The following is a 26,027-nucleotide window of genomic DNA, read 5'->3' as shown; positions in this document are numbered from 1 at the left end:
CCCTCTTAATTTCAGCAGTCCTTATGCTCACATTATTATAATTCACTACACTACCTTTTATCTTAAAAGGAATAATAATTAAATGTGCTGGTAGACTGCAACCAAGCCTCTCCACCCCACCGTGAAACATTAATATGATTTAAAAATGCTACTTTTAGAAGGAAAGATGAATTATTAAAATAGATGAATAATGAGACCATTTTTGGCCTTAAACATAAACAAAGAATGATTATCTGAAAAACTCATGTTTTCTATTAACATCATATGCTATACGAGGACTGAAATACAGAGTTTCAAGCAGTGGTTTGAAAAACTTGTAAGACTCTCCATGCATCTGCACAAAACAAAGGGCCATTTAAAGGTCTTACATACCTGAGCAATCCTAACTAAACCCTGAAGGAAAGAAAATACTTCTGTTACAAAACTTTGCATATAAGTAAAGGAAATATAATAATGACAACCGAGATTTAGAAAAGAGCTGGCGCTTATAAGATTACTTTAAGGAAAATGCAGTCATTAGTTTTTCATCGCATTTTCCAAAACAGAAATTTCTATTACTCACTATACTGTCCACTGCTAGTTTGGTAAATCGGAGTTGGCACCGTTACAGTGGTGATGGCAGGTGCTGAAGTCTCCTCTTCAGACTTCTCTTCTTCAATCCTTGGCACTCCTGGTGCATCAGAAGATAAGTCATTCAAAATTTTCCTAGAAAAATAGAGAACTATATCAATTAAAATAAAAGTAACATTTACTGGCTAAATACAAAGAAGAGGAAAAGATCAGAAAACTGGCAGAAAGCTGACAGTGCTTAAGAGAGAATTTAAAAATTTTACAGTTTAAAATTTACAATAATAAACAATAAAATTTGCAACAATAAACTAAAAATGGATCGGGGATGCACATGTCAAAACCGTACGAGGACTAGAAAAAACACAGATGCATTTCTCATTAAAATGAACATAAAGAAAGACTATGATTCAAAATCCAGTTGCAACTAAAGAAGAGATTAATAAAATTGACTACAGGAAAAAAACCCTTTTTTATGGCAAAGAACACCCAAAATAAAGTCAAAGATGATCAAAAATACTAGGAGAAAATGTTCACATATATTACAGATAAAGGTCCAATATCCCTAACATACAAATAACTCTTGAAAACTGAGGGGAAAAAAAAAAGACCAAAAACCTGATTTTTAACTTCTCAACTCTCAGATTGGTAAAAATTAAAAAAAGTATAACAATGTATTCTGTTAGTGAAGCTGTGAGAAAATACATGCTCTTGTACATTGCTGTTAGAAGTATAAAACTGGCACAACCCTTATGGAGGGAATTTGGGAAACCAAATGTGTTTACACAGCAATCTTACTTCCAGGAATTTACCCTTAAAATATACTTCCAACAGTACAAAATAAATATGCATAGGATTAATCACGGCAGCATCGACTGCAACTGCAAAAGACTAGAAACAATCTCCATGCTCACATATAGGAGAATGGTTGAATAAACTATGGCTCATCCAAAGAATGGATATAGCATGGTACCTTTTGTATACGAATGAAGGTGAAATAAGAAAATAAGAAAATATTCGTGTATCTGTTCATCTGCTCAAGAAACAAAGGAAGGATAAACTAGATGGAGTTCAATTTGATTAGTTATCTGCTGGGGGTGGGTGGGAAAGAAGTAAAAAAGGATGGGTGGAGGGACACTTCTGAGTGTGTGTGTGTGTGTATGTACGTACAATTCTGACTTTTGGAACCATGTTAATGTTTTACATATTCAAAGAAAAATTAATTATTAACAAGGATGGGGGAAGAATTCTAAAATGGAAAACAAACAAAAACAAATGAATCTTACCACATTTCAAATGAATAACATAATCACAGAAGAGGGGAAAAAAATACTAACCCAAGTAGTTTTTAAAATCTTAAATTTCTAACAAACCAGTTTGAAACTTAGCCTTAACCGTCTACCAAAAATTTCCCCCTTATGTAGTTACTGTAACAAATTACATCTTCATGCCTTGTGTGTTCATTAACAGATTTATAATTATTGTTTTATGCATTGGCTTTCAAATCATGGGAGAAAAAGAGGAGTTACAAATGATACAAACTATAATAATACTGGCTTTTATATATTTATGTACGTAATTACCTTTATTGGTACTGTAGAAAATATTCTTACAGTTGTTTTTTTTAAAAAATAATTCCCCTGATTATATTTCTCATTTGTAAGATTTCTTACTCATTCTTTTCCACATCTGCCTGTTCTTATTTAGTAAAGTTCTATTTTTACTGTAAGGATGGTTTTCTCTTCTCTCTTTGCAAACAAGACACAAAACTACTTTAAACAGCTTGGGAACTGACAGCTGGTCAACATATCATGATTTGGGTATCACTGTTCTAGAACACTTGTTTTTCAAACTTCAGTATACAAAAGAAGCTCTTGAAGAGCATGTTAAAACACAGACAGATTCCTGGGTCCCCTCCCTAGAGATCCTAATTCATTAGGTATGGGGTAAGGGCCTGAGAATTTGCATTTCTAACCAGATGCTGATTTACCAGTCTGGGCTGTGGATCGTATTTTGAGTAGTATTGGTCTTTAGAGCAATGTTTTTCAAACTCAAGTCATAACCCCTATGTGGGCCATGAAAACAATTAAGCGTGTTGCAACCAACATAAACAAATAAAAAATAGCTAAGCATCACACATGATAAGGATGAGTATTGCTTTGTATTAACTTTTGCTTCAGATCCCTATATATAGGTATATACGTGTGTGTATACATACACACCTATATATAATGAAGAAAGAGAGAACTGTAAAGATATATTCCTTATTGTGGTTTTAAAAAAGTTTAAAAGCTACTTTTCTAGACCTACAAATAAATCTACTTCTCTTCTGCATGAATCCGGCAATCATTCTCAGTCTTTTTTTCCAGTTTTTCAAATTGTTGCTCCAGACCATCTTGGACATTCTCCGCTTAAGAGAGAAAGTTCACTTTCTCTTAAAGTGTATTCCAAATGTGGTCTGAGCAGTGGGATTAATTCCCTCCCTTAATCTAGACACTAAGTTTTTTTTTTTTTTAAAACCAACATAGTCTTACAGTGTATTGGCTTTCTTGGCAACCACATCTAATCAATGATAATTAAAAGAGCATAATTACATTTTTTAGATGAATTCTTAATCCAGAAGCCTATACTTGAATAATCGATTTTATTTTAAACTCAAGCTCAGAAATTTTACAGTTATCACCAACATTTCATCCTATTTGTTTCGATCTATTTCCCTTGGCTGCTATGATCTTTCAAGGTTCTTATTCTACCACCTATTAGGGTATTTAGCCCTTTAGTTTCTGTCATTTGCAAATCTGATAAGCATGGCTTCTATGTTTTCAGCTAAATTGCGGTAAAAATACCGATCCAGATGAGAGCAAGTGAGAACCCTTCAAGGATTTCCTCTGGGTAAAAACTGATCTCTATAAAGCTGGGCTGTTCCAATAAGAACAGTGTGTATTATTTAATTCCCATTTCTCCAACTTCACAAAAACATCCTAAGAATTTTGTTAAAGATCTTGTTATAATCAAGACATAGAGGCTAGGTTTCAAGAGTTCATAAACCAAAAGCAAAATAATGGTATACTCCACTATGGAGGTTTGATTATAAGGGAAGATATCATCATCTTTCATAAAAGTAATGCTTTCCCTACACATGTGTGGTCTCAGGCATCTTTTATTTGATTCGTAACTGAAGTGCTATATATAATGATTTTTGCTGGGATATACACTATAAGCCAATTAAGGCAAATAAAAGATTTTTTTTCAACATAAAACTCATATAAGGTCTACAGCTAAGATTTGCCTAGAATTTATATATAGAGAAGCCATGGAGCTTGTTTCTTAGTACCAGGTTGAATTTGCTTCAGGATCAAATGTCTTATATACTAACATGAGATATATTTCGAAGTTAAAAGATAAAACTAGCTATATTTTGAAAAAATTATGAGTATAAATAAATGTAACACATACTTGGTAACACAGAATTTCTTAAGACCTCAAAGTCAATTTATTGGTATTCATTTAGGGTCCTTAATTTATTTGTGAGGATAGAGAAAAGGACTAGCTTAGCAGCCAAGAAAGTGGAAAAAAAAACTTCAACATCCCTTTGAAAAACAGAAATATATATAAATAGAAATAATTTAGGCTAAAGCAGGGAAGAACAGGTTTGACGTTTATTAAACTCTGAAGTAAGCTTATGAAGATTTGTGGAATTGCTCTTCCTGGAGATATTTAATATGGAGCCAATTTCTATGTAGTATTAAGAAACAGTTTTGGTCCATCTTGGAGGCAAGGCATGAATTTACACAACTTTCGTAGCTCAACACAAAACTACAGTAAGGTGCCCCTAAAATTAGGGAACATCAGCAAAACATCACCCTGAACAACTATTAAATTAACAAGCAGCTATCATGCTAAGTACCATGGCATAAGAAATGTGTTGTGAAGTAGGTAGTGTAGTCTCAGAATTGACATATAGCTAGAAAATGCTATAACCTTATCAAATGTATTCCAATCTTTTTAACAGAAAAGCAGCAGCCAGCAAAGTCTACAAAAACAGAAGAAAAAAAAAAAATCAGTGTTTATCCAGGACTGTTCAGAGTAAGAAGTGCTCTTATTCTGTACAGTAAGCTTCAACTTATTTGAGAGAAGCAACTCAAGATGAAGAGAAGTACTCTGTATGGTCCTGAATCCAGCAGCTCATCGGCCTTCCGATATCTCTTCATCTGCAACTACATAAGGGTACCTTTATACTTTTGACTCTAAGTTCTTTTAACTATTAAATTCCATACCTGTAGGAAGGCCTCCTTGAAAGAATTTCTCTTCGTTTTTGGGAATCGGTTACACTATCCACTGACTCCTGTGAATCTTCACTTTCTGCAATAGTTGAAATCTGAAAATAAAGAAGAACTTTATCTTGATAATCAAATTTAGTTCCCATAAAACTTTTATGAATTTTAAGAAAAAGTGAAATACAAAAGGATATATATAAACCGTATACATGCTTCAGCAGAAAAAAAATCAGTTTTTATGGGAGACAACCATACCATCCCTTTCCTCTCCCCTTTACTCATCCTACAGAAGTCAGAGGACCTAAAATTTTTTTGTCAAAACCAAACTTTTGACAAAATTTTTTTGTCAAAACCAGCCTAATCTCTTTCAGGACTTCTTGTAATCAACCCTGAATGTATCAATATTACTTGTCAGTTGTTTTCTTACAGTTGTTAGAACAAAACTACCAAGTAAAATAAAGTTTCTGACATGAAAGAGAGAATAAACGACTAAATATTTGGCCATTAAGTCTAGTGACTATACAAATATTTTCCTTTAACTACTGGGTAAATAGTTTTGAATATATTTACAATTGTACAAGTAAGATCGGTGATCCTTCAACTGTGTTCCAGATGGTTGTTTCTAGCAATTTTGGAAGAAGCCCTCTGCTGCATATAGACATGTTTCAAAGTTGACATTCTACAATTTTTATTAAGCAAAACTTCAAGGTAAAGAACTGTGCATTTCTGGAAAGTATCCTTGGATTGAGAAGTAATAAAGGTAAGTTGAATACAGATTTTACATGGGATAATAACAGCAACTAGCATTTATTGAGAACTTACTATGTGCCAGGTGCTATGCTAAAGCATATACATATATTACATTACTTAGTACTCACTAATATTTACAGTAACTTTAGGTGCTAGGTAAGTACAATTATTATGTCCACTTTACAGATGAAAGAACTGAGGCACAAAGAGTTTAAGTAACTCACCCAAGTCACAAAGCTACGAAGTAGTGGAGCCACTGTCACACTTGACATATCAATTTTAGACATCCTTACCAGCATCAAAATCCTGTTGGTTCCAATCTCAAACCAGTTTTGTCAGAAGCAGCAACCCAGGAGCGTCTTTAGACCATTTTTAGATTAGAAGTTCACTCATCTAGGCAAGCTTGTCTGTCAAATTTATCCTGCCAAGTTTCTCTAGTCTAATTAGCAGGAGCCTCCTACTCTTTCCTGAACTAGGTGAGCATGATGCTGTCAGAGTGAGAATTAGATTTAGCCAAGGCAAAAGGGTCTGTGTAGGTCAGCTCCCCCAACAAAATTTATGGCAATGGCAATAAGAATGAACACATTTAGAGGAACTTGAGAAATCAAGTATGTAGTCTGAGCCTAAGGGTTCTGGACAGCAGGTACTCATTTTCACAGAGCTTTGTGATAGACACTCACTTTAAAATGAAATTTGCTAAATCTAGTAATGCTTTACAGAATATATCTATAATAAAGTAATGTATGTGCCCCTCCTAACACTTTAAAGTATAAGCGGTATAGTCTTATAGACCTAAAAATTAACAGGTAACACTGAATGAATCCAGAAATGACAGATAAAAAGATGGACAAGGCTGAATTTAGTCTGTGATTCTCTGTAGAGTAATAATGCTATAGTTACTGCCAAAGGAGCACCCAGAACAATTTCCTACTAATCTGTAGCTGCTGTTAACTAGCCCACTCAGCATAGTCTCTGCACAGACTTTCTCATAGATGTAGAGTGATGAGCTGTGAAACGGCCTTAGCAGAGAGTCAGAATTTCGAGGAGTAACAGGAAGACTGAACTCAAAGTGGATAGTATCCTGACAAGTGTTTACCCTCGTTAATGCTTCTCAGAACCTTAGTTTCTCTATTGTTCTTTCTGCCTTTTTTTGCTTAACCCTCATTCTTACAACCTTCTTTTAAGGATACATAATGACTTAGGCACACTCTCCCAAGTTGAAAGTCATTAAAACAACAATTTTAAAACATGCTACATAAACCACCCATAGGACAATTTTGAAATGAAATAAATTATCATTGCTTATTAAATATATGGCCCTTAATTTTTCCCCCAAACTCAATGGATCTATTGCTCCCAGTAGAACAAAAAGCCCCCCATTCCTCTGATCTGAAAGAATTTGTCAATTCATACAAAAGGAATTAACTTATCACTCTGTCGTGACTGCAACTTAAAAAAAAATTGAAGTATGATTGTTGTACAATATTATGTAAGTTACAGGTGCACAGTACAGTGAGTCGCAATTTTTAAAGGCTATATTCCACTTACAGTTATTATAAAATGTTGGCTATATTCCCTGTGTTGTACAATATATTCTTGTAGCTTATTTTATACGTAATAGTTTGTACCTCTTAGTCCCCTACTTCTTTATTGCCCCTCCCTGCAGGTAACCACCAGTTTGTTCTCTATATCTGTGAGTCTTTTTCTTTTTTGTTATATTCACTAGTTTCTTGTATTTTTAAGATTCCACATATAAGTGATGTGTACTGCAACTTTTTAAATGTAAAGGGAATTCAGAACTATTCAATACTACATAATGAATGTAACATTTCCTCTTTGGGGGAATACTATCCAGAGAGAACTTCAAATTAGGAAGTCAACTCCTATGGACTATCTACCGAAAAGCAAAAACACCCCAACCCCACCCCCCCAAAACCAAAAACAAATGAAAAAACAAAAAAAACCCCAAACCACTGAACCCACATTTCTAAGACCATTAAAAATCATGTCAAAAATCCTTTGATAATAAATAGTTTAATATATATTTAATAGGTTATTAAAAATAACCACATGAAAAATTATATCCCAATGGTAAGTATCACAGTCTACCATCACATTTCAATGATAGAGCCCCTTCCTCTGGTCCTCACCTCCTGTCGCCTCTTATTAACCCCTTCCTGAGCTCCTTAAATAGGTCTTTAACCATGGCCACTTATATGTTAAGAAATTTTCAAAAAGCCAAACCACCACCTGTACATGTAAAGTTTTAGATCTGTATTTCTCTACTTTCTCTTAGTTTGTTAAAAACCCGTATCTCCTGTTTATAAGGGGGGGAAAAAGTCCTATTTTGATGCTATTTGAAATTTCAAAATAAAATATACAGTGACTAGAACAAAATTTAAAAAATGGTTGTATTAGATGTTTTCTCAAACTATACATGGTCCCCTGGAAACTTAAGCACTTTTCTTGGGTAGAGTTCAGACTCAGGTTTAGGTACAGTTTTTTACTTACTGGATGAAGCAGTTTAATAAAAATCTAGAGCAATAATCTCCAAACTCTTTTGATCTGCAGATCTCCCTTATAAATAAGAAAATTTTATATAAGCATATATATTTATTTGCAAGTTTTAAGTGTTACCTATATCATAAGACAAATTAATTTTTAAAGAGTTAGGATAAGTATAAATATTAAAATACATCTGTAAAGTTCTTAAAGATAACTCATTTAATATTTCATAACAGTGAGAATGATGTGCTTTAATATGATTAATTAAAAATCATTTAATATTTTATAACAGTGACTCAAAAATCTGATTCTAAGCTTGGACTTTCTGAAATGTGATTTAACATCTGCTATTGTTTAAAACAATCATTTTCCATTTTCATCTATCAATTACACAAACTTTTGATGAGATTTACTAGTATATTTTCATCTCCCTGGCTCTTGGTCAGTTATTATACGCTAATAAAAGGTTTTATATTTTAACAAATAAGTTCAACACCTACTGAACTCTAGAAGACTTCTGAATAGTTTAGAAACTCTATTTCCAGAGTTTTGAAAGTATACAGATTTGAGTTTTCAGGTGACAAATTTACCCTGTTTGCAGGTTAAAAAAAAAAGTATGGGAACATTTCCAAACTTCTATATTCAAAATGCTCTGTCCACAGCACAAGTTTCTTTCAAAATGCAGTTATTCTCTCATGCATTGTTAAAATGCCACTTTCTCTCAGAAAGGATAGTTGAAAGGAATTTGTTTTTTTCAAAAATATCTGTTAGGTAACATACCCCTTGCAAGTCATCCCTTGCTTGCCATTGTTAAAAAGATCGGAAACTTTGGAATACTTGTCTTATGTAAAAAGCAAACAAGTAACTCATCCTTATGTTAAGCAACTCAAGTACTTTGCTATGTGATAACCACTGAATCTCTATCTTGCACAAAAGATTTTTATTGTTGTTCCCATCACAGCATGAAGTACTGTAAACACTGTATCAGAAAGTTCATCTCCAACCGCTATCCCTCTTGCTCACTCTATTCAGGCCACTTCTTCTTGCTATTCTTTGGTACATAAAGCATACTCTCACTTCTGAGCCTTTGGACTTGCTTTTATTATTTGTATGGCTTAGCCTCCTTCTCTAGTTTCTAGTTTCACTGCTCATCGTGTTCCCTGACCACCCTACATAAAATAAAACACCCTTCCCTCTACATCATTCTCTATCCCTTTCTCCTGCTTTAATCATTTTCCCAGCACTTAATCCTCACCTGACACATTTTATTTTTTCATTGTCTCTCTTCGCTCAAATGTGATCTTCATGAGAATAGAGAAGTATTATTTGTTCACTGCTGTCTTTCATAGCACCTAGAACAGTGACTGGCACATAGCATGTGATCAATAAAAATTTACTGAAGAAATGAATGTATTAAAAATGCATCCAAAACTAACAAATGAAAAGTGAGGATGCCACTGTTAACTTCTATGCATCTGTGTGACTCCCATTATTTTTGTGGGAATTCTTACATAATCTTTGAGATTTGATGTATACATATACATAAGGATAACGTCAGGGCACCAATGTCAAGCCATACATGAAATATTAGTACAGTTTAGTTTCTAATACTCTGAGATGAAAAAAGATAAACAGAAGTCTTATTCTCACATCAAGAGAAATGTACCTTGTATATTTTGGAAATGCTGTTCTAGAATACTAATATTCTCCCATCGAGAAGTTTGAGGAATCACTTCTCTCCTTGTTTGATCACCTCTTCTGATATAAACCACTTCCTACTTATTAATGCTAATCACTGTTAACCAGCCTACATGACCACTAAAGTTTAATAGCTTCTCCATAGTTTAGGGCCTTTAAAGAAAAAAATACTGTTTATGTTTCTGTTTGTAGAATTCAGGCTTTTAATTATAAGCACAGCTCACTTTGATGGAAAAATGTATTTTTGAAAAGATGAATATACATTTCTATAAAGTTAATGGTCATATAACCCCAGGTCCAAATTATTATTATTATTCTTACCACAAAGTAAAGATTAAAGTTAAGAATATAATCAACAATTAAGCATCATATATTAAAACCAATGTTTGTAATCTTAGCAAATTTTGTGATAATTTTTGTGTGTTCTTTATAGAAAGACCACCCACTGTAAGTGAAAAAGAAAAAGTAAAGGTTAATGTGAGGTCTGGAATCTAGGTCTCCTGACTAGCAGGTCAGGTTCTATTCCACTATTATCAAGAGGAAGATAAGAGCAGGGAATTAGTAATGACATACACAGTATGAACAACAGTTAGGCAGCATTCAGTGAAATAAAAACTGAGGCACAGGATAGGAGACTTACTGTTCAGTCAGTGTGGTTCCATAGAAAAATCAAATTCTTCAGTCTTTACCTGGACTATATTGTCTCCTCCTCAGTAACAACAAATTCCATTCCCAATATCTTTCAGTATAGAAATGCATAGAACTTGATGATTTTACATCAAAATATTCTTTCTTTCTTTCTCCACCCCCCCACACTGCCCTGCCTTAAATGTCCAAGCAAACCAAAGGCACAGGGCCAGAATGAAGCAGAGGTGGGTTAACAGTGGCTCAATGACTCAAGAGTATGATATGGCTGACAAAATCTGGTATATCCTTTGATGACACTAATAGAATGTTTCTAGGACAAAGGAGGGACTTCTCCCCTCTCCAAGTATCAATCAATCTGGCTACTAAACTCAAGGAAAACACAACAGCTCTTACCCACAAGAAGACAACAAAGATGGTGAAGAGGAATCAAAGCTATGTCATATATAAATGGCTGAAGAAAAACAGGCATTTATTTAGTCTGGACATTTTTTTTAAATGGGAAGGATGTGGGAGATGGGGAAAAGGAAGCAGCCCAATAGAAAAAGGAGTTAAATTTGCTTAACTAGTTTCTGAGAATAGAATTGGGACCACTAGGTAAAAGTTTTAGAAAGATATTCTGGTTCACCACAGGGAAGAATACTTTAGCAATTACCCCCAATTATAAATCAGTTACCTCTGGAGATAGAGCTTCCTTTCTCTGAAAGTGTTCAAGTAAAGTTGGACTGCCATTTGGAGGAGGAGAGAAGGATATTATATAGGGAAATTAAGCAACAGACTAAGGGCTGGGTAGGTAACAAGTTTGGCCTAGACCTAGAAGATCTCTTAAGATTTTTATTCAAACCTTGAGTTCTATGTTTATAGAGAGGGACAAAGATATAAAGAATAATTTCTCACCTTCCTTTCTAAAAATAGTTCTCTCCAAATCTAGGACCTAGGACTCACCTGAGTTCCGGAGAAAAGTCTTTTTAAGTCCTTACAGGAAGACTGTGAAGCAAAAAATATGAAATGGGAGGCTGGGGTTATGGCCTACTTGAATGAACGTTCAAGTCTTTTTTTTTCCCCAATAAGTTCATCGAGAAGATGTACACAGCCCTGGGTTCCCTACAGTTAAGTAGAGGTTTACACGCCTTTATTCCCTTTGGATCCAAACCAAAGGAACAATCTTTCCAAAGAATAAGATAACATGCATGGAAAAAATCCCTGATTCTTAAAGTGCACTTTCTGAATATATCATTTCAAAGTTATATACTCTAACTTAGAATCCTAAACATTGCTGGTTTTCTCTACATTCAAATAATATCTTAGGTAAGGTTATTAATTTTTGACAAGGGTTATTTTTTCCAATTGCATGTTTAGAAAATAATTACAAAGTTATTATTTTTGTATCTTAATTTTCCCTGAGGTACATCAGCCTTATAGTCTCTCCCAACATTTCCACTTTATCCCATATACTTTATGATTTTTCCCATTCAATTCTTTTTCTTTTTTAGTTTAAGAGAAAGTTTTTTCTTATATGTCTGTTCTTGTGTATATGTGTTCCTATACTTAAGGTGACTATACAGATGCAGCATATTCCATAATTACTACAAAGTAAAATAAACTCTGAACTAGATATGTTCCTATTTTCATAATGAAAGGAGAGAGATATGGCTATAAACAACAGTTATGAAAGCAGACGCAGAACTTTTTATACACATACCTGAACTGTCTGGACTTGTGGAGACTGAATAACTGATGGCTGGGCCGCCTGAATAACTCCATGGACTTGAACTGTCTGCCCATTGGGCAGCTGCACTAAAGTTACGGTGGGAGCAGATGATGTTGCATGAGCTGCTGGCATGGACACCTATGGTGTTGAACATGGAAAAAAATTACCATCACAGATACCTCCTGGGGAGTACTCATGTTTAGTAAGAAACAACTTTTTAGTAGCAAAAGGATGACCCTCCTGCTAGGTTAAGTATTCCACTGGTGTGAAAGAAACTAACCATTAAACTTAATATTCTTTTCGAAGAAAGACTACAAATGCTTCCCATGCCCCCTACTTTTAAACTCCTCCCAAATGAAAAAAACCAAAAAACTATTTTAACGTAATATCAAAATATATAACACAGACTTCCTTGGAACTGTAAATACCACTTTATTTGTATAGTGCCTTACATTTTCCCACCTGCTTTCATATTCAATTTCTCACTTTGCCCTTCGAAGAAATCAGACTGGTTAGAATAAGGGTTATCTCCATTTTAGAGACAGAAATATGAAGTGCTCAAAGAGATTAAGTCACTTACCCAAGGTCAAGAGATATGCTAGCTTTGAAGAATCGTAAGTCTTCAGAATATCATGTGTTAAATAACCCATGTTCTAAAACATAACTGTTCCCAAACTTGGGCAAAACTTAGCTACTAAATCTAGAACAAATACATATCTTACAGTATACAGCATATTTTTCTCTTGTAAACTAATTACAAGTATGCCTTTCATTAATGAGAAAGTGTTAATAGATATTATAAACTGAAAATTTCTATCCCCACCCCACCCACTGAACTGATAATAACTGACATTTCAAGGATTTATTTTCCTCTTGAAGAAATAAGGGAGCAGAATTGAAAGAATATGAGAAACCAGTTTTCTCCTGAGGCACAAAGAAGGCAAATTTAATGCCTCAATACCCAGGTTAAAAGGGTTCTTAAGTCATACATGTCTATCAGATGGTATTTACTGTTCCTGTGCTTGAATGCGTTTGGGGGTAGCAATTTTATTTGTTCATTTGGTAAACAGTTATTGGGGATATGTGTGCCAGAAACAATGTTAGAACTGAAACTACAGAAATGAGAAAGACATAGGTCCCTGCCCTTAAAGAAATTATTGAGGCATGTGTATGAAGGAATGGGGAAAAGAACACAAATAAATATAATTCAGTGAAGTAATGAGGTTTGCAAAGAGAAGAATGGACACACTGAGGAAAGCTACCCCGCCCCACCCAGGAGGAGGGGAGGCTACCAGGGAAGCATGTGAATTTGAAATAAAGAATACAAGTAAGGCACGTTATTATGATTTGCAGGGGGGAGGCAAAGAATTCCAGGCAGAGGGTAGCAATGGCAAAAGCAAAGAGAAACAGCAGTGTCTGTAAATGGCAGAGAGGGATGACCAGCAGTCAGTACTACTGGAGCACATAAGTGTGTTACTATATGATGTAGGAAGTGTGGAGAGATGGAATAACAGAAGTAGGCAGAGGCCAGACGGGCTAGTCATGAAAAGTCTTACATATGTTACGTTAAAGAACTTGCATTTTACCGTGAGATTGGGAAAAGCACTGAAGGGCTTTTGAACTCCTGAATATCACGGTGAGGCTTGCATTTCAGATAGATCACTTTACTTTAGTGGCAGTGTGAAAGATACTTATCTCAGAGGAAAAGAAAAGTGGAGGTGAGACCAACTGAGATAGTCTATACATAGTAGTAAAGGTGAGAGGATAAAGGCCAGAAATTAGGCATGAGTTGTGGTAGGGATGGGAATGAGAGAAGTGATTTAATGAAAATTCAGGAGGCAAACCAGAAAGGGCTTTATGAATGATTGATTGAAGGAGGTGAGACAGAAATCAAAGACGACCCACATATTTCATGTTTGGGTGAGAATTAGTAGACTATGACATAAAGAGAGAGAACAAAAGAAGAAGCTTATGGGTGGTTGGGGCAGTGGTGGAAGATGATGGAATTGATATGATATCTGAATTTGTAGAGATGTTTAGCAGGCAGTTAAATATCTGACTATGAAGCTTGGGGGAAAGATACCTACTGAAGGTAGAGGCTAAAACCATGAGCTTCTCCTTTGGACAGTTAGGAAGGCCTTCCTTACCAATCGTTTTTCTGGCCACTATATATCTTACTTAGTTTTACCTGGTTCTCAAAATATGGTCCATGGATGACCTCCATTAGAGTTATACATAGGGTGCCTGTTTATAAAGTCAGAATCTCTGATGAACCCAAGGACACTTTCGCCTACGCCAAAGTTTGAGAACCAAAACCATAATTTATTCAGAGTATCCCATCTCAATGGAAAGCTCTTCTAATATTTGAAGCAATTAGTACGTCCTCTTCTCTGAGTATTCTCTAGGGTAAATATAACAAGCTCACTCAACAAATAATCCCTTTTCTACCCTAATTATTCTACATAATGGCTACTCTTATTTTAAGTTTATAAAATACAGATACACCAAAAAAGAAAAAATTGCTTATATTCCCACCACTCAGAGCTAATCACTTAATATTTTTGCTGTAGATATAGTTGTTTTTAAAGATGCATACATATACACTCAATTTTCATAACACTATCATAGAATCTACTTTATCTTTCAAATCCATTCTAAATATCTCTTCATACCATTAATAGTATTCTTTAATGGTAAAGAATGGTATAATGGTAAAAATTACATAATCTGTTTAATAAATCCCAACAAATTATTGGAATTAAATTATCAGTAATAATTAAACAATAATTAAATCATTAACTTAATATTATTAAATATTAAATTATTGAATATACAAAAAATTATTATTGGATATTTAGGTTTTCAAATCTGCCTATTACAAGAAAGTTATTTTACAACAAAATTGCAACGATCATCCTTTTACCCAACTCTTTACTTAAAACCATCCATAAAAATTAACATTCCCATACTCAAAACCAACATTGTTTTTTTTCCACTTAAAAAAAAAAATCTCTGTAAATTCTAAAAGTAAAATAAGGCATTTCGTTACTGTTTTAGATTGATTTTCTTCCTTTACTAGTTAGGCTGAATTTGTTTTTTTACTGTTCATTGATCAAATCACAATGGTCTTGGACTTGACAATTTTATTATATATTTCTAGTATTAAAGACTGACAACCAAAAAATAACTGGTATCAGAATTGCGAGAAATAATGTCAAAAATGTATAATATGTGTGTTAAGAACTTGGATGAGCAATTGAAACAAGCTCTGTAATTAGGTATTAAAAAGAACAACAACAAAAAATATAAATGGGAACAGACACTAGCTTTCCTAAAACTCAAATATCATGTCATTCCACTTATCAGTGATTATATGCAAATTGAACATGTGCATGTAATTTTGTTCCTTCTTGAATTTCCAATTAAGCTTCATGAAACTGATTTTGTTTTTACAGGCATAATCACACCAGCAGAGAAGAATGGGAAAGGAGATAACAGTAAGAGTTTTGGAGGCTGGAAATGGATGAATGGTAATGAACTTGGAAAACCGCAGAAGGCCAACTCATGAGGCAGAGGCAGGGACAGACTGATTTCTGCCACAAAGTCCTTAAGAGGCTCAGGATCTAAGGCACCCCAGAAGGTAGAGTGAAAGGAGAGGCTGAAAATAAGGAAGGCTGATTGAAGGTCTTTGAAAAGCAATTGGATCCCCTCTTCAACTCTCTGTGGAAGAATAACTAATCTATACCCTATGCTGACAGAAAAATGGAGGTTTATTTTCTGGATAGAAGGTTTCTTGACTGCCTAACACCAGGCACTGCTGAGGTGGGGTACTAAGCCCCAGTCCTCTTCCCTCATCTGGCTCAAAGGTCTTCACCTATAAGCAGAAGATTAGTAAAGCTTTTCTCTGCGAACCTGACCAACACTAAAGGGAGAAGAAAGACTTAAGAGATAATGACAGTGGGATGCCACAATCATCCTACCGTGAAGCTCACAACTCATAGATGTTAGGCCCCAAACAGATCCACATAACTTCCAATACAGGTTTTTGGTTCCCTACTTTTAAATGTAGGCAGAAAACCTTGAGTTATCAAATATTCAAGGAAATCTTCTGATAGGAAAGATGGTGACCAAAACAGATAGAAGGGAGAAAAGGTACATAGAAGAAAATCTTAGATGAAAATCTATGTGGAGAAAACTTAAAACTTAATATTATCAGAGGTAAGAGAAAATACTGCCTTTGTGAAACATAAAGAGGATGCTATTAAAACACAAAAGGACTATTCAGAAACAAAGGGAACTCTTGGAAACATGACAGCAGAAATAAAAAAAAATCTGACAGATGGGTTGAAATGTGAAGTTGAGAAAATCTCCCAGAAAGACAAAGAGACAGAAAACAGGAGAGAAAAGATGAGAAAATCAGAGAAATAGTCCTATAGGTATAATATCTGGATCACAAGAATCCTAGAGAGAAAAGAGAAAGGAGAAAGAAAAAAAAAAAAATCATCAACCAAATAAAGAAATTGCCCAGAACTGAAGACCCCAGATTCCACTAAAAAAAAAAAGCCCACTGAATACAACTGCACAATGGATGAAAACTGATACAAACCAAGGCCTTGATAATGAAATAGTGAAGCACTGTGAACAGAGAGATTTTTACAAGATAACAGAGATACAAAGAAATGGATTTAGTCTTTTCAAACAGCAACACTAGAAGTTGACTGTGGATTAATGCCTTCAAAATTTGAAAAAATGATTTCTTTACCAAGAATTCTTTCCCGAGTCAAACTTGCTCAAGGGACCACTCACTGGAAACAAAAACTCCCCAAAAGAAAGACAGTAGGAAGAAAGGAATTTCCAGGACGACATTATATAGTGGACGTGGAGGACAACCAGACCAGAAAATGATGTCCCAAGAGATAGATATGTTGAGGGTTGTCACCACCAAGATCCCTGCTGGTAGTGTATCTTCTTTTTACCAGAGGGCTGAATGTTTGGATGAGCCCAGATTCTTATCTGTGCACATTTGCCTTGACCATGTGCTAATTAAGTCCTGATGTTCTTACCTTCGTTCCCGCACCTGCTTCATCTTGAGTACTTTTACTTCATCCCTAAATGTATTCTGCTTTGCCTTACACCTGAGGGCTGGAGGTGGGTCCAGGTGATCTTAGGAGAAAACACAAAGCAGCCCACCGCTTCTGACTACATTCCTGCCGGAGGTCTAGTATTTGGCCCATATTTTAGCTCAGTGTGGTAACCACCTGTGGTTAGCCCTCTATATCCCAAGACCCATTCTTGCTCATGACTCCTCTAGGAGAGCTTTTAAACTCTTTGGGAAGCTGAAGCTCGACATACCACAGCCTTGGCTAGGATTATTTTCTTTTGGGAGCTTTCATCTGAAAGAGGCAATATCACATTTTCTTACCTAGCAGGTTATTGTTTGCTATTTGGTTTTTCTATTAACCACCTTTCTCACTCATATATATGCCAACAATTGTTAATAAAACATTTGAGAAAAAATACACAAGAACAAAAAATAAGGATGAGAGAATATAACCTTAGAATGCCAAGACAAAGACAAAATGAAAGAATCATGAATCGTATTTAAAATATACAGGGACAAAAACTACTATCATCCTTGAAATTTACTTGTGTGTCGATTTATTTGCTTATCCTATTTTTTAGTTTAAGCACATGTAAATTTAGCCTTTCAGATTATCTGCATTCCCATGCTCCCAAATAAATCTATATTATATGAAAAAAAGCAGTTATCATATTAGCTTTTCTTCCTTTGTTTAAGAGACAATCTACCCATCAGTTTAAATGTAATTATTTCTGAATCATGTCACTACAAATAGTGTGTTAGTGTTTAACAATACATTTTTCTGTTATGTTACTGAATCAATACTATCATTTCTAAAATTAGGCTAATACTAAATAAATAGGAATTTTGATATTCTAAGAATGTTTCTGCTCATTTTATGTATATCTCTGTAATAAAAACTAATAAGTTCTCTTGTTTAAAACATATTCCTCTTAGAAGAGACAACCTGGAATCTCTCCATGTATTTTATACCTGGGCTAATGTGGCAATCTGTGGCTGGGCTTGAACTGTCATTTGCTGGCTTTCAGCTTCTGTTACAGCTGCATCTCCACTCTGCTGGTTCTCTGCTCCAGATTCCATGGTCATTTAGTTACCTACAATAATATGGAAGAGTGTTACAAGCACTACAGTGCTTTGTGCTTTTGTGGTTTTAAAGGCAATTTTCAAGTTGTAAATAAGTATATGTGGTGGTTAGGTTAGCAGATGCACTCAGAAATCTAGTTAAACTATAATGTAGTTGAATTATTGTCAGACTCGTCCAAATATGCTGAGCTATAAAAGTTCTATTCTTTTCAAAAAAGAAAAAACTTTTTCCTTTGCCATTTCTTCCCAATGGGATATTACTCCATCTATTATAGAAGACGGGATTCCTCTCTTCCATGAATCTTCCCAACTAACAAGGGGAGGAAGGGCAGCAGCAAAATTATAATTTTTTCAAAAATGTATCAGTCAGGTAAGGAGGGAGGGTAGAGAGTAGAAGTGAGTTGATGACAGGGTCTATGAGATACTGGCTTCAAGGTACCGCCTATATGGGTATTCCCTCCTATTATAGGAAGAAACAGAAGAATTATAAGCTACTTCCTCAGGAAATTATTGGTGGTAGGACAAAATAGCCCAAGTTTCAACAGCCCAAGTTATGGGGTCTCAAGGTAGAAAGGTGGGATTAATAGAGACAGAGTCAGAGACCTCAAACACTGAAAAGGCTATTTTGTGTTCTGACTCCTTACCCTATATATAGTGTGCAACATACACATATGTGTGCACACACACACAATAAAACACCTTTTAAAATTTTAACTGCAAAATTCTGGATAAGTTAATCAAGGCTGATCTTTCTTACTTTTTGGAACCTGCTTTGCTAAGAGTTTACTATACTTCTTAGATCTGGCACTGGATGACAGCAAAAGTGAAGAGCAATTCCTAGCAGCAGTAGCTGCCACCTTGAGGTTAGGGAAATTGATTATATATAGCAGATATAACTGGGAAAGCAACTGTGTCTAAAGGAGTCACAATAAAAGGGATTACATCTTACTTGTGTACTACTGTTATCATTCAGTGCCTAGCATATTACCTGTCAAAAATAAATTTAATAGTGAGGACTACCTATGGTGATTCCATAAACAACACAAGAACTCCAATGCTTTTCCAGAATTTATTACATTTATTTCATAACTCCGACATCAAAATAGTCACTGATCCGTATGTGATTATTACATGCCATCAGAATGTATCACATGCTAACATTTTGCCATCATTCACAGGAGTCTATAAAAAGAAAGTGTTTTTACAAGTGACAGTTAAAAATGAAAATATCTCTGTAGAAATGAATATAAATAATGTAGAAATACAGAAGCCACAAAACAGATGACAAAGGAAAAGATCAACAGACTTGACTACATAATTATTTAAAACATTAATATGACAAAAGCCACCAAGGCAAGTATACAAGGAGAAAATATCTGCTACATAAAATCAACAGAATAACATCTAGAATACTACTAATTCTAGAGAGAAACTACTAATTCAGTAAGAAACTCTTATTATTGGCTAGTTCACAAAGATATATGTTTCAAGGATGGAATTTTTTTTTTATAATAGAAAACTGGAAACAAGTATCCATCATTAGGAGGACCATTAAAAAATTAAAGCAATAAAAAATAATGAAATCTATAATGTAATGATACATAAAGTTTTCCAAGACAGACTGAGTTAAATGGCAAGTTATGAACATATTATAAAGTAGAACCCCATTTATGTTAAAAACAAGTAAAACAAATTGTTGTAAAGGTGTATGCGTGAAAAGAGGTATGGGAAGTTATAACTGAATCGTAATAAGTGGTGGCTCTGAAGAGAGAAAGATTTGATAGAACTGTATAGGATAATTTTCACCTTTTACTTTTTACATATTTTAGTATTTTACTTTTATTTTTTTCTTTCTTTCCATAAGCATGGATTCAGGATTACTTGCAGGATTAAAGAAATTTTAATACCAGAAATGACAGATAACATTTTGAAACTCTGAACCAAAAGCTTTACTTCAGTCATGATTTTGAGATATCTGCTGATAAAATTTTTTTAATCTGATACTTTTTATATGAAATTTGTATTTTTGTTTAAGATTTACCTAAACTGTTTACCCTACATTTCCAAAGAGTAAAAATGACTATTTAAAAAAAATTACCAAATAACTTTGTTACCCTCTGTGATAATTCATTGAATTGTACACTTAAAACCTGTGCTCTTTTAAACTAAAAAATTTAAGAAAGACATCAAAAATAACAGAAAGCAACATCAACAGCAAAATAGTTTATGTATACTAAATACTGTCCATACTTTTGCTCTGGAAGAAAATGGCACATGAAAGCAAAAAATCTAATCTTAGTAACAATAAAATAAGTAAGTGAATCCATTTGAGGACAGTACTGAGTCAAGCTAAATAAGAGCAGAAACCCGCAAACTTTTCTCTTATCTTCTCCTCTAAGTCATCAATTTAATGAGAATGAGAAGATAAATACATATTTATCATCATAATACTTCCTTTGTAGAGAGAGAATATGCAACCATTTTTGAAAGACTTTAGTCCAAGCCACATTTTTTTAACCTACGCTGTCATCCATATAGTTTCACTCCACCATTTGATTAAAAGTAATCCAAAGCACAGATCATATTTCTTTTGTTTTTGTTTACTTTTCAGTATGTCAGGGCTACTTAATTTTTTTTTTTGACATTTAAGGTATAGGTTATCATTACAACTTTTTCTTTCAAAAAATAAAATATTTATGACTCTATAAGAATAAAACCATTAGCTAACATAAGTAATTACAGCTACAAGGACACATTCAAAATAGGAATGTGATTTGCATCCTTTTTCCCTCCCCAACTAGATAATATTCTTTTTACTTATTTTTTACTTTCTTCTAAAAACAAAGTGTGGTATTTCCAATGGTTAGCATCCCCCATGTAAATAAACTGCCAGTGTTTTATTATCATTTCATTCAGGCAGACTACCAAATACTTTTTCAAGGTGGGGGACGGCCTTCTTAATTAGTTTGAGTAGGTATCAACCACTTGGGCAACAGTACAATTACTGTCTTTCATCAGATAATTCAGGCCTTTCTCAAAGTACAGGTGAGAATTACTTATAGAAAAACAATTTGTTTTAGATAAGAAATTCAAACGACTCAACTAAAACAGAAACTATTCTTTTGGTTTTCACCTTGCGGGTACTGAAATAGCAGTCTCCAACTAAACTAGCATTTAATGCGAGCGCATTAATTATGACTTTGAAAGCTTTTACTCTTTTTTTGTTTGTAGCTTCAGGTGGAGAGAGAAGAGATGCTATGGTATGATGTGTACAGTCTTCAATTTTTCTATTAACCCAGGAGCAGTCTTAGCCAGCAGAGCAGTATTTCAAACACAGGATCAGCTACTAGACCCAATATGTAGGTTTCCAAAATTACTCAAGAAAGGAGATTCCTAATTCATTACATAAATGCTTTCTGAGAGTGCAAAAACAAAGAAAGACTGAATACTGCTGTAAAATTTAAAAAAGATCAGGTACATATGAACTCAGAGGGAATGCTGTACAAATATTGGACCTGGAACATTAGAAACAATGAATCTTAGAAATCATGAAAAATCTAGTCTTGACAGTTTTGTCAAGAATTCTTAAGAGTTCTTCCAATAATTCTGAATTCCAAAATTTATTTGTGATTGATATTTAAGATTCAGGTATTTTCATGAATTTATCCCTAAAAATTCACATAATTCTTTGAAAACTATGAACTTAAAGCAAATTTCAAAACAGTGTCACTCCGAAAAAAATCAAATTTTAAAAAATAAATTCACAAAGATACATGCCATTTTGGGACCTCCCTGGTGGTGCAGTGGTTAAGAATCCACCTGCCAATGCAGGTGACATGGGTTTGAGCCCTGGTCCGGGAAGATCCCACATGCTGTGGAGCAGCTAAGCCCATGTGCCACAACTACTGAGCCTGCGCTCTAGAGCCCGCGAGCCACAACTACTGAGCCCAGGTCCTGCAACTACTGAAGCCCGCACACCTAGAACCCGTGCTCTGCAACAAAGAGAAGCCACTGCAAAGAGAAGCCCGTGCACCACAACGAAGAGGAGCCCCTGCTCGCTGAAACTAGAGAAAGCCCGCGCAGCAACAAAGACCCAACACAGCCAAAAAAAAAAAAAAAAAAAAAAAAAAAGATACATGCCATTTTGCTACAATGGTCTTCAGAGTTCTAACTCTTAACATGAAAAATAAAAAGGGAGTGATCCTGCAGTATTATGCACCCGATCTTGAGCGAAACAAAGAATGCTGTTCTAAGTAGTTGGGAAAGAGCCTAACATTTGGTGGAAAGCTGGATCTGTCACCAAGTGGTCGTTGGACAAATTAAGCTTTTTGTGTTCCAGCTTCCTCATCTGAAAACAAGAGAGATGAATTAAAAGATCTCTCTCAATTTTAAGTGCTCTGATCTTAGGAACTGACAGCACAAGATGTATGCACACACATAATTATGCAGACCACTTAATAAAATAATATATGTATTATTTCCTTTTAGCACATGGTTCATAGTAAAGAAAACAGGCTAAGAATAGGTCACCTAGCCTCTCAATCTTGGGCAAATATAAAAATATTACCATTCACATATAATATATAAAATTTATCAAACAGCTTAATAGTCCCTTTTCTTAATTTTCAAAGAGGATAAAGCAGCTTTTTCTTTCCATCCTAGAAAGCTTCAAGAAATTTATCTAAGACTGTATCACTTTTGTACCTTTATACAGTAAAGACAGTAAATATTTAAAAGTTTAAAATATAGTTTAGATAAACATCCCAATAAAGTGTCAAATGACTGCTTCCATAATATTTAAAAGGAGAGTATGCTGCAATAGTCAAGAGTGCTGGAATGCCAAAGAAACACAGACAAATACAGTATTGATAAATTTGGGGATTTATTTCCTGATAAGAAAAATGGTATAAGCAAAGGCTTAAATTATAGTAGGCCTTTAGAGAAATGGGTGAGTCAGTGGCTGGTGTCTGACCTTGCATAGAAGCAAGGATAAAAGATAAAGAAAGAATGGTCATTCCAAGCCAATCAGCAACTACTGGGGCAAAATGAGAATATGAGAATGATGTCTCTTTAAGTCATTGAGTTTAGAATTTTTATGTTGCAATGTATTTTACTTCTACTTTGTATAGCAATATATCCTGAGGTAATTCACAAGTGAATAATTCACTTTTCCAAAACCAACACTATCTTCAATTTTAACAATTTATATTATATACATTATACTTGTATTACAGTATCATATCTGAGCATTTATATGTCAGGAACTGTTCAAGTTACTGGGGATGAAGAAATAAATTTTTAAAGAACTTTGTGGAATTTATATTCTAATATGTGGAAATAGCAGAGAGAAAGTAAACAAGTAAAATGTGTAACAAATCAGAAGGTAAGAAGTGTTGGGTAAAAAATAAAGCTGGGAAGGATATTGGAGGGATTTTCAGTACTATAAAAGCGGACCAGTAAAGCCCTCACTGATAAGGTAGCATTTAAATTCACTTATCCAGCACCTGTACAGAACTATACCAAATCAGGGATAAATTGCTGGCAGCACTAATTCTGTATTTTCTGCCTCTACCAAGTCAAGTCAACTAAAGGTCATCAAAAAAGAAAGCAAGCCCATATCATCACTTTTGCTAACAACCATTAAGCAAAAGGAAAGAATGCTCTAAATCTTCACTTTGTTCTTTGTCCTAAAATATTTTGACCTTTAAGAAGTGCCCAAGTCCTTATGATCCTAAACGTTCTAGTTCACGTTTATGAAAAATAAATCCATCTCCCTTACAACTTAGTTTACTTTTTAATCCCTTAAATCTATGACAAATTTAATCCAGTTTAGGATGAGAGGTAAGTATTCAGAGAAATGAACTGTGAATTTTGACTCTGAAGAAGAAACAATACATTCATAATTAATAGAACATATGAACATATGCTGTGGTTTTTAAAATGCAAATGACCTTAATTATAAATGAGAAGAAAAACTTCCCCTGCACCTAGCAAGTGGGAGACTCCTCCTGAACTCTTTCGTCAATCTGGAAGTCCAGGGATTTAAGGAAATCACATAAGCAGAAGTCTAACGTCTCCAGGGTAATCACAGCAAAAGTCACATTTGGGCACATGATTTTAAAACTAAATGACTAGTTTGTTGTCATAGGCAGATATATTACTAAAAACATTTTGCATAAGTATACCTAAAAACATCTAGGGGTGATGTACAATACTTTCTACAGTTATTTCGTACCTGTTATTTAGTTTTTAGTATTTTACAACTGCTTGAAAGCCTTGCTAGCACATTCTTGCACCTTCAACATGTCTTAATATTCTAAAAGTGTTACGATTAATTTACTAAAGAGAGTGGCAAAATGTTCAGCTGCTACATAAAGGACTCTAGCTTTCCAGGAATCAATGTCTATGTTGCACTGCCTCTTTTCCTCTGCTTTTTTTTCCCCTGTATATTTTTTGGTTGTTAACCTTGTAATACTTCATTTATCTTTATCTCGTATGTCCTATCTAGCAGAACTGAGATGTATGCAATCAATACTGGAAATTTAATGGTCCAGGTTTCTGATGCTAATAGTCTTTTGCTATTAAATACACCATACTTTCACTGAAACCAGCTAGGAAAATAGCATATTCAAATGCTGCATGTGTACATATACATGTGTGTAGGTATGTATATATGTACACATTCACACTCCCCTCTCAACACACATATCTTCAACTGTAAGAATCTTATTAGATTAGACTGATTGCACCCTAACAAAATAAGGTTATATACATACATTTTTAGGGAAAGAGTCAGAACAGCCAATGTGATAAACTAAAATAAACTGGTATCTTTATCAAGCTAAGTAAATTCTAACATAATTTTCAGAAACAGTTTTCTCTATGCTCCTACTAAGGTCTTTCTCCCTTAACTGGAATACAAATCCATACTTTAGCCTATAGTCTAGATATTAGAGGAAGGCAAGGTAAGTTGTATATGAAACTAATTCTGTGTGATCTGAATTTGGTGAGATTTAATCATTTATGAGACAAAAATAAAAGCTTGAAAATTTGTATGTTTTAATAAATTCTTTGTATTAATAGTACATGCCAGTACTCAACTACCACTACCTAAAAAGAAGGCATACAACAATGGGGAATCTTTTCAATGTTATTTAATAAAACTATTTCCCTGATTTGTTTATTGGACTGAACTCGGAGAAACTGCTTTAATTAAGTTCAAGATTTGTATGTTATGATTTATTGCAGTTTTGTGATTACCAGAGCATTTAAATGCTATTTTTAATAAGTAAAGTTATTTTAAAATGTGTAGCATGCTCTATAAGAAAGATACTGTCCTCAAAGGAAGTACTTAACAGAAGTGAATTAGGAAAGTATCTGATTTATAGAAATGTATTGCATGATTTATGATATAGCCATCCTCATATTCTAGTGCGACTAATTCTATAGTATCTTTCAGTAAGAAAGCTTTAGTGATTTCTCAAATCAAAGTTACTATTATTGTTTTAAGTACTGGCAAAATGTATTTGCCTTGTTTTCCTTCAGGTAAGACTACTCATGGCTCTGAAACAAGCCTTCACATATCTGGTCACCAAGAGACAAACAGTGTTGCTTAGCAAAGCAGCAACTATGACTATGCGTTATTTTAGATAATAACATTTTATCCCAACTCTTCCTATTCTCCTTTCTT

General features: G+C 34.2%; 2 protein-coding genes across 10 annotated transcripts in view; one reads left to right on the top strand and one right to left on the bottom strand.

Annotated features, from left to right (window-relative positions):
- The window catches only part of METTL21A (methyltransferase 21A, HSPA lysine), a 53,921-nt gene extending 37,163 nt beyond the window's left edge, over window positions 1-16,758 (top strand). Inside the window, exons 4-5 of one of the 2 annotated variants that reach the window (XR_014265198.1) lie at window positions 4,580-4,794; window positions 15,609-16,758. Coding sequence is in view for 1 of the 2 variants with exons in the window: in XM_082467338.1 (XP_082323464.1) it covers window positions 15,609-15,721 (113 nt within the window). In the remaining variant the exon portion in view is untranslated. The remainder of the gene's footprint in view (window positions 1-4,579; window positions 4,795-15,608) is intronic. The other variant, XM_082467338.1, reaches the window with a different exon arrangement.
- The window catches only part of CREB1 (cAMP responsive element binding protein 1), a 56,756-nt gene that overhangs the window by 19,923 nt on the left and 10,806 nt on the right, over window positions 1-26,027 (bottom strand). For 4 of the 8 annotated variants that reach the window (XR_014265185.1, XM_082467283.1, XM_082467282.1 and 1 more), the window contains exons 2-6: window positions 18,227-18,348; window positions 12,145-12,291; window positions 11,388-11,429; window positions 4,845-4,945; window positions 563-705 (exon numbers count right to left, since the gene is read on the bottom strand). Coding sequence is in view for 6 of the 8 variants with exons in the window: in XM_082467283.1 (XP_082323409.1) it covers window positions 563-705; window positions 4,845-4,945; window positions 11,388-11,429; window positions 12,145-12,291; window positions 18,227-18,340 (547 nt within the window). In the remaining 2 variants the exon portion in view is untranslated. Of the gene's footprint in view, window positions 1-562; window positions 706-4,548; window positions 4,600-4,844; window positions 4,946-11,387; window positions 11,430-12,144; window positions 12,292-18,226; window positions 18,349-26,027 lie in introns of those variants that run through there. The other 4 variants (XM_082467284.1, XM_082467286.1, XM_082467287.1 and 1 more) reach the window with 4 other exon arrangements.

The sequence above is a fragment of the Balaenoptera physalus genome (genome assembly GCF_965194825.1).
Source record: "Balaenoptera physalus genome assembly, chromosome: 6".
In the NCBI taxonomy this organism is placed as follows: Eukaryota; Metazoa; Chordata; class Mammalia; order Artiodactyla; family Balaenopteridae; genus Balaenoptera; species Balaenoptera physalus.
This window is presented reverse-complemented; position numbering and strand designations above follow the sequence as displayed.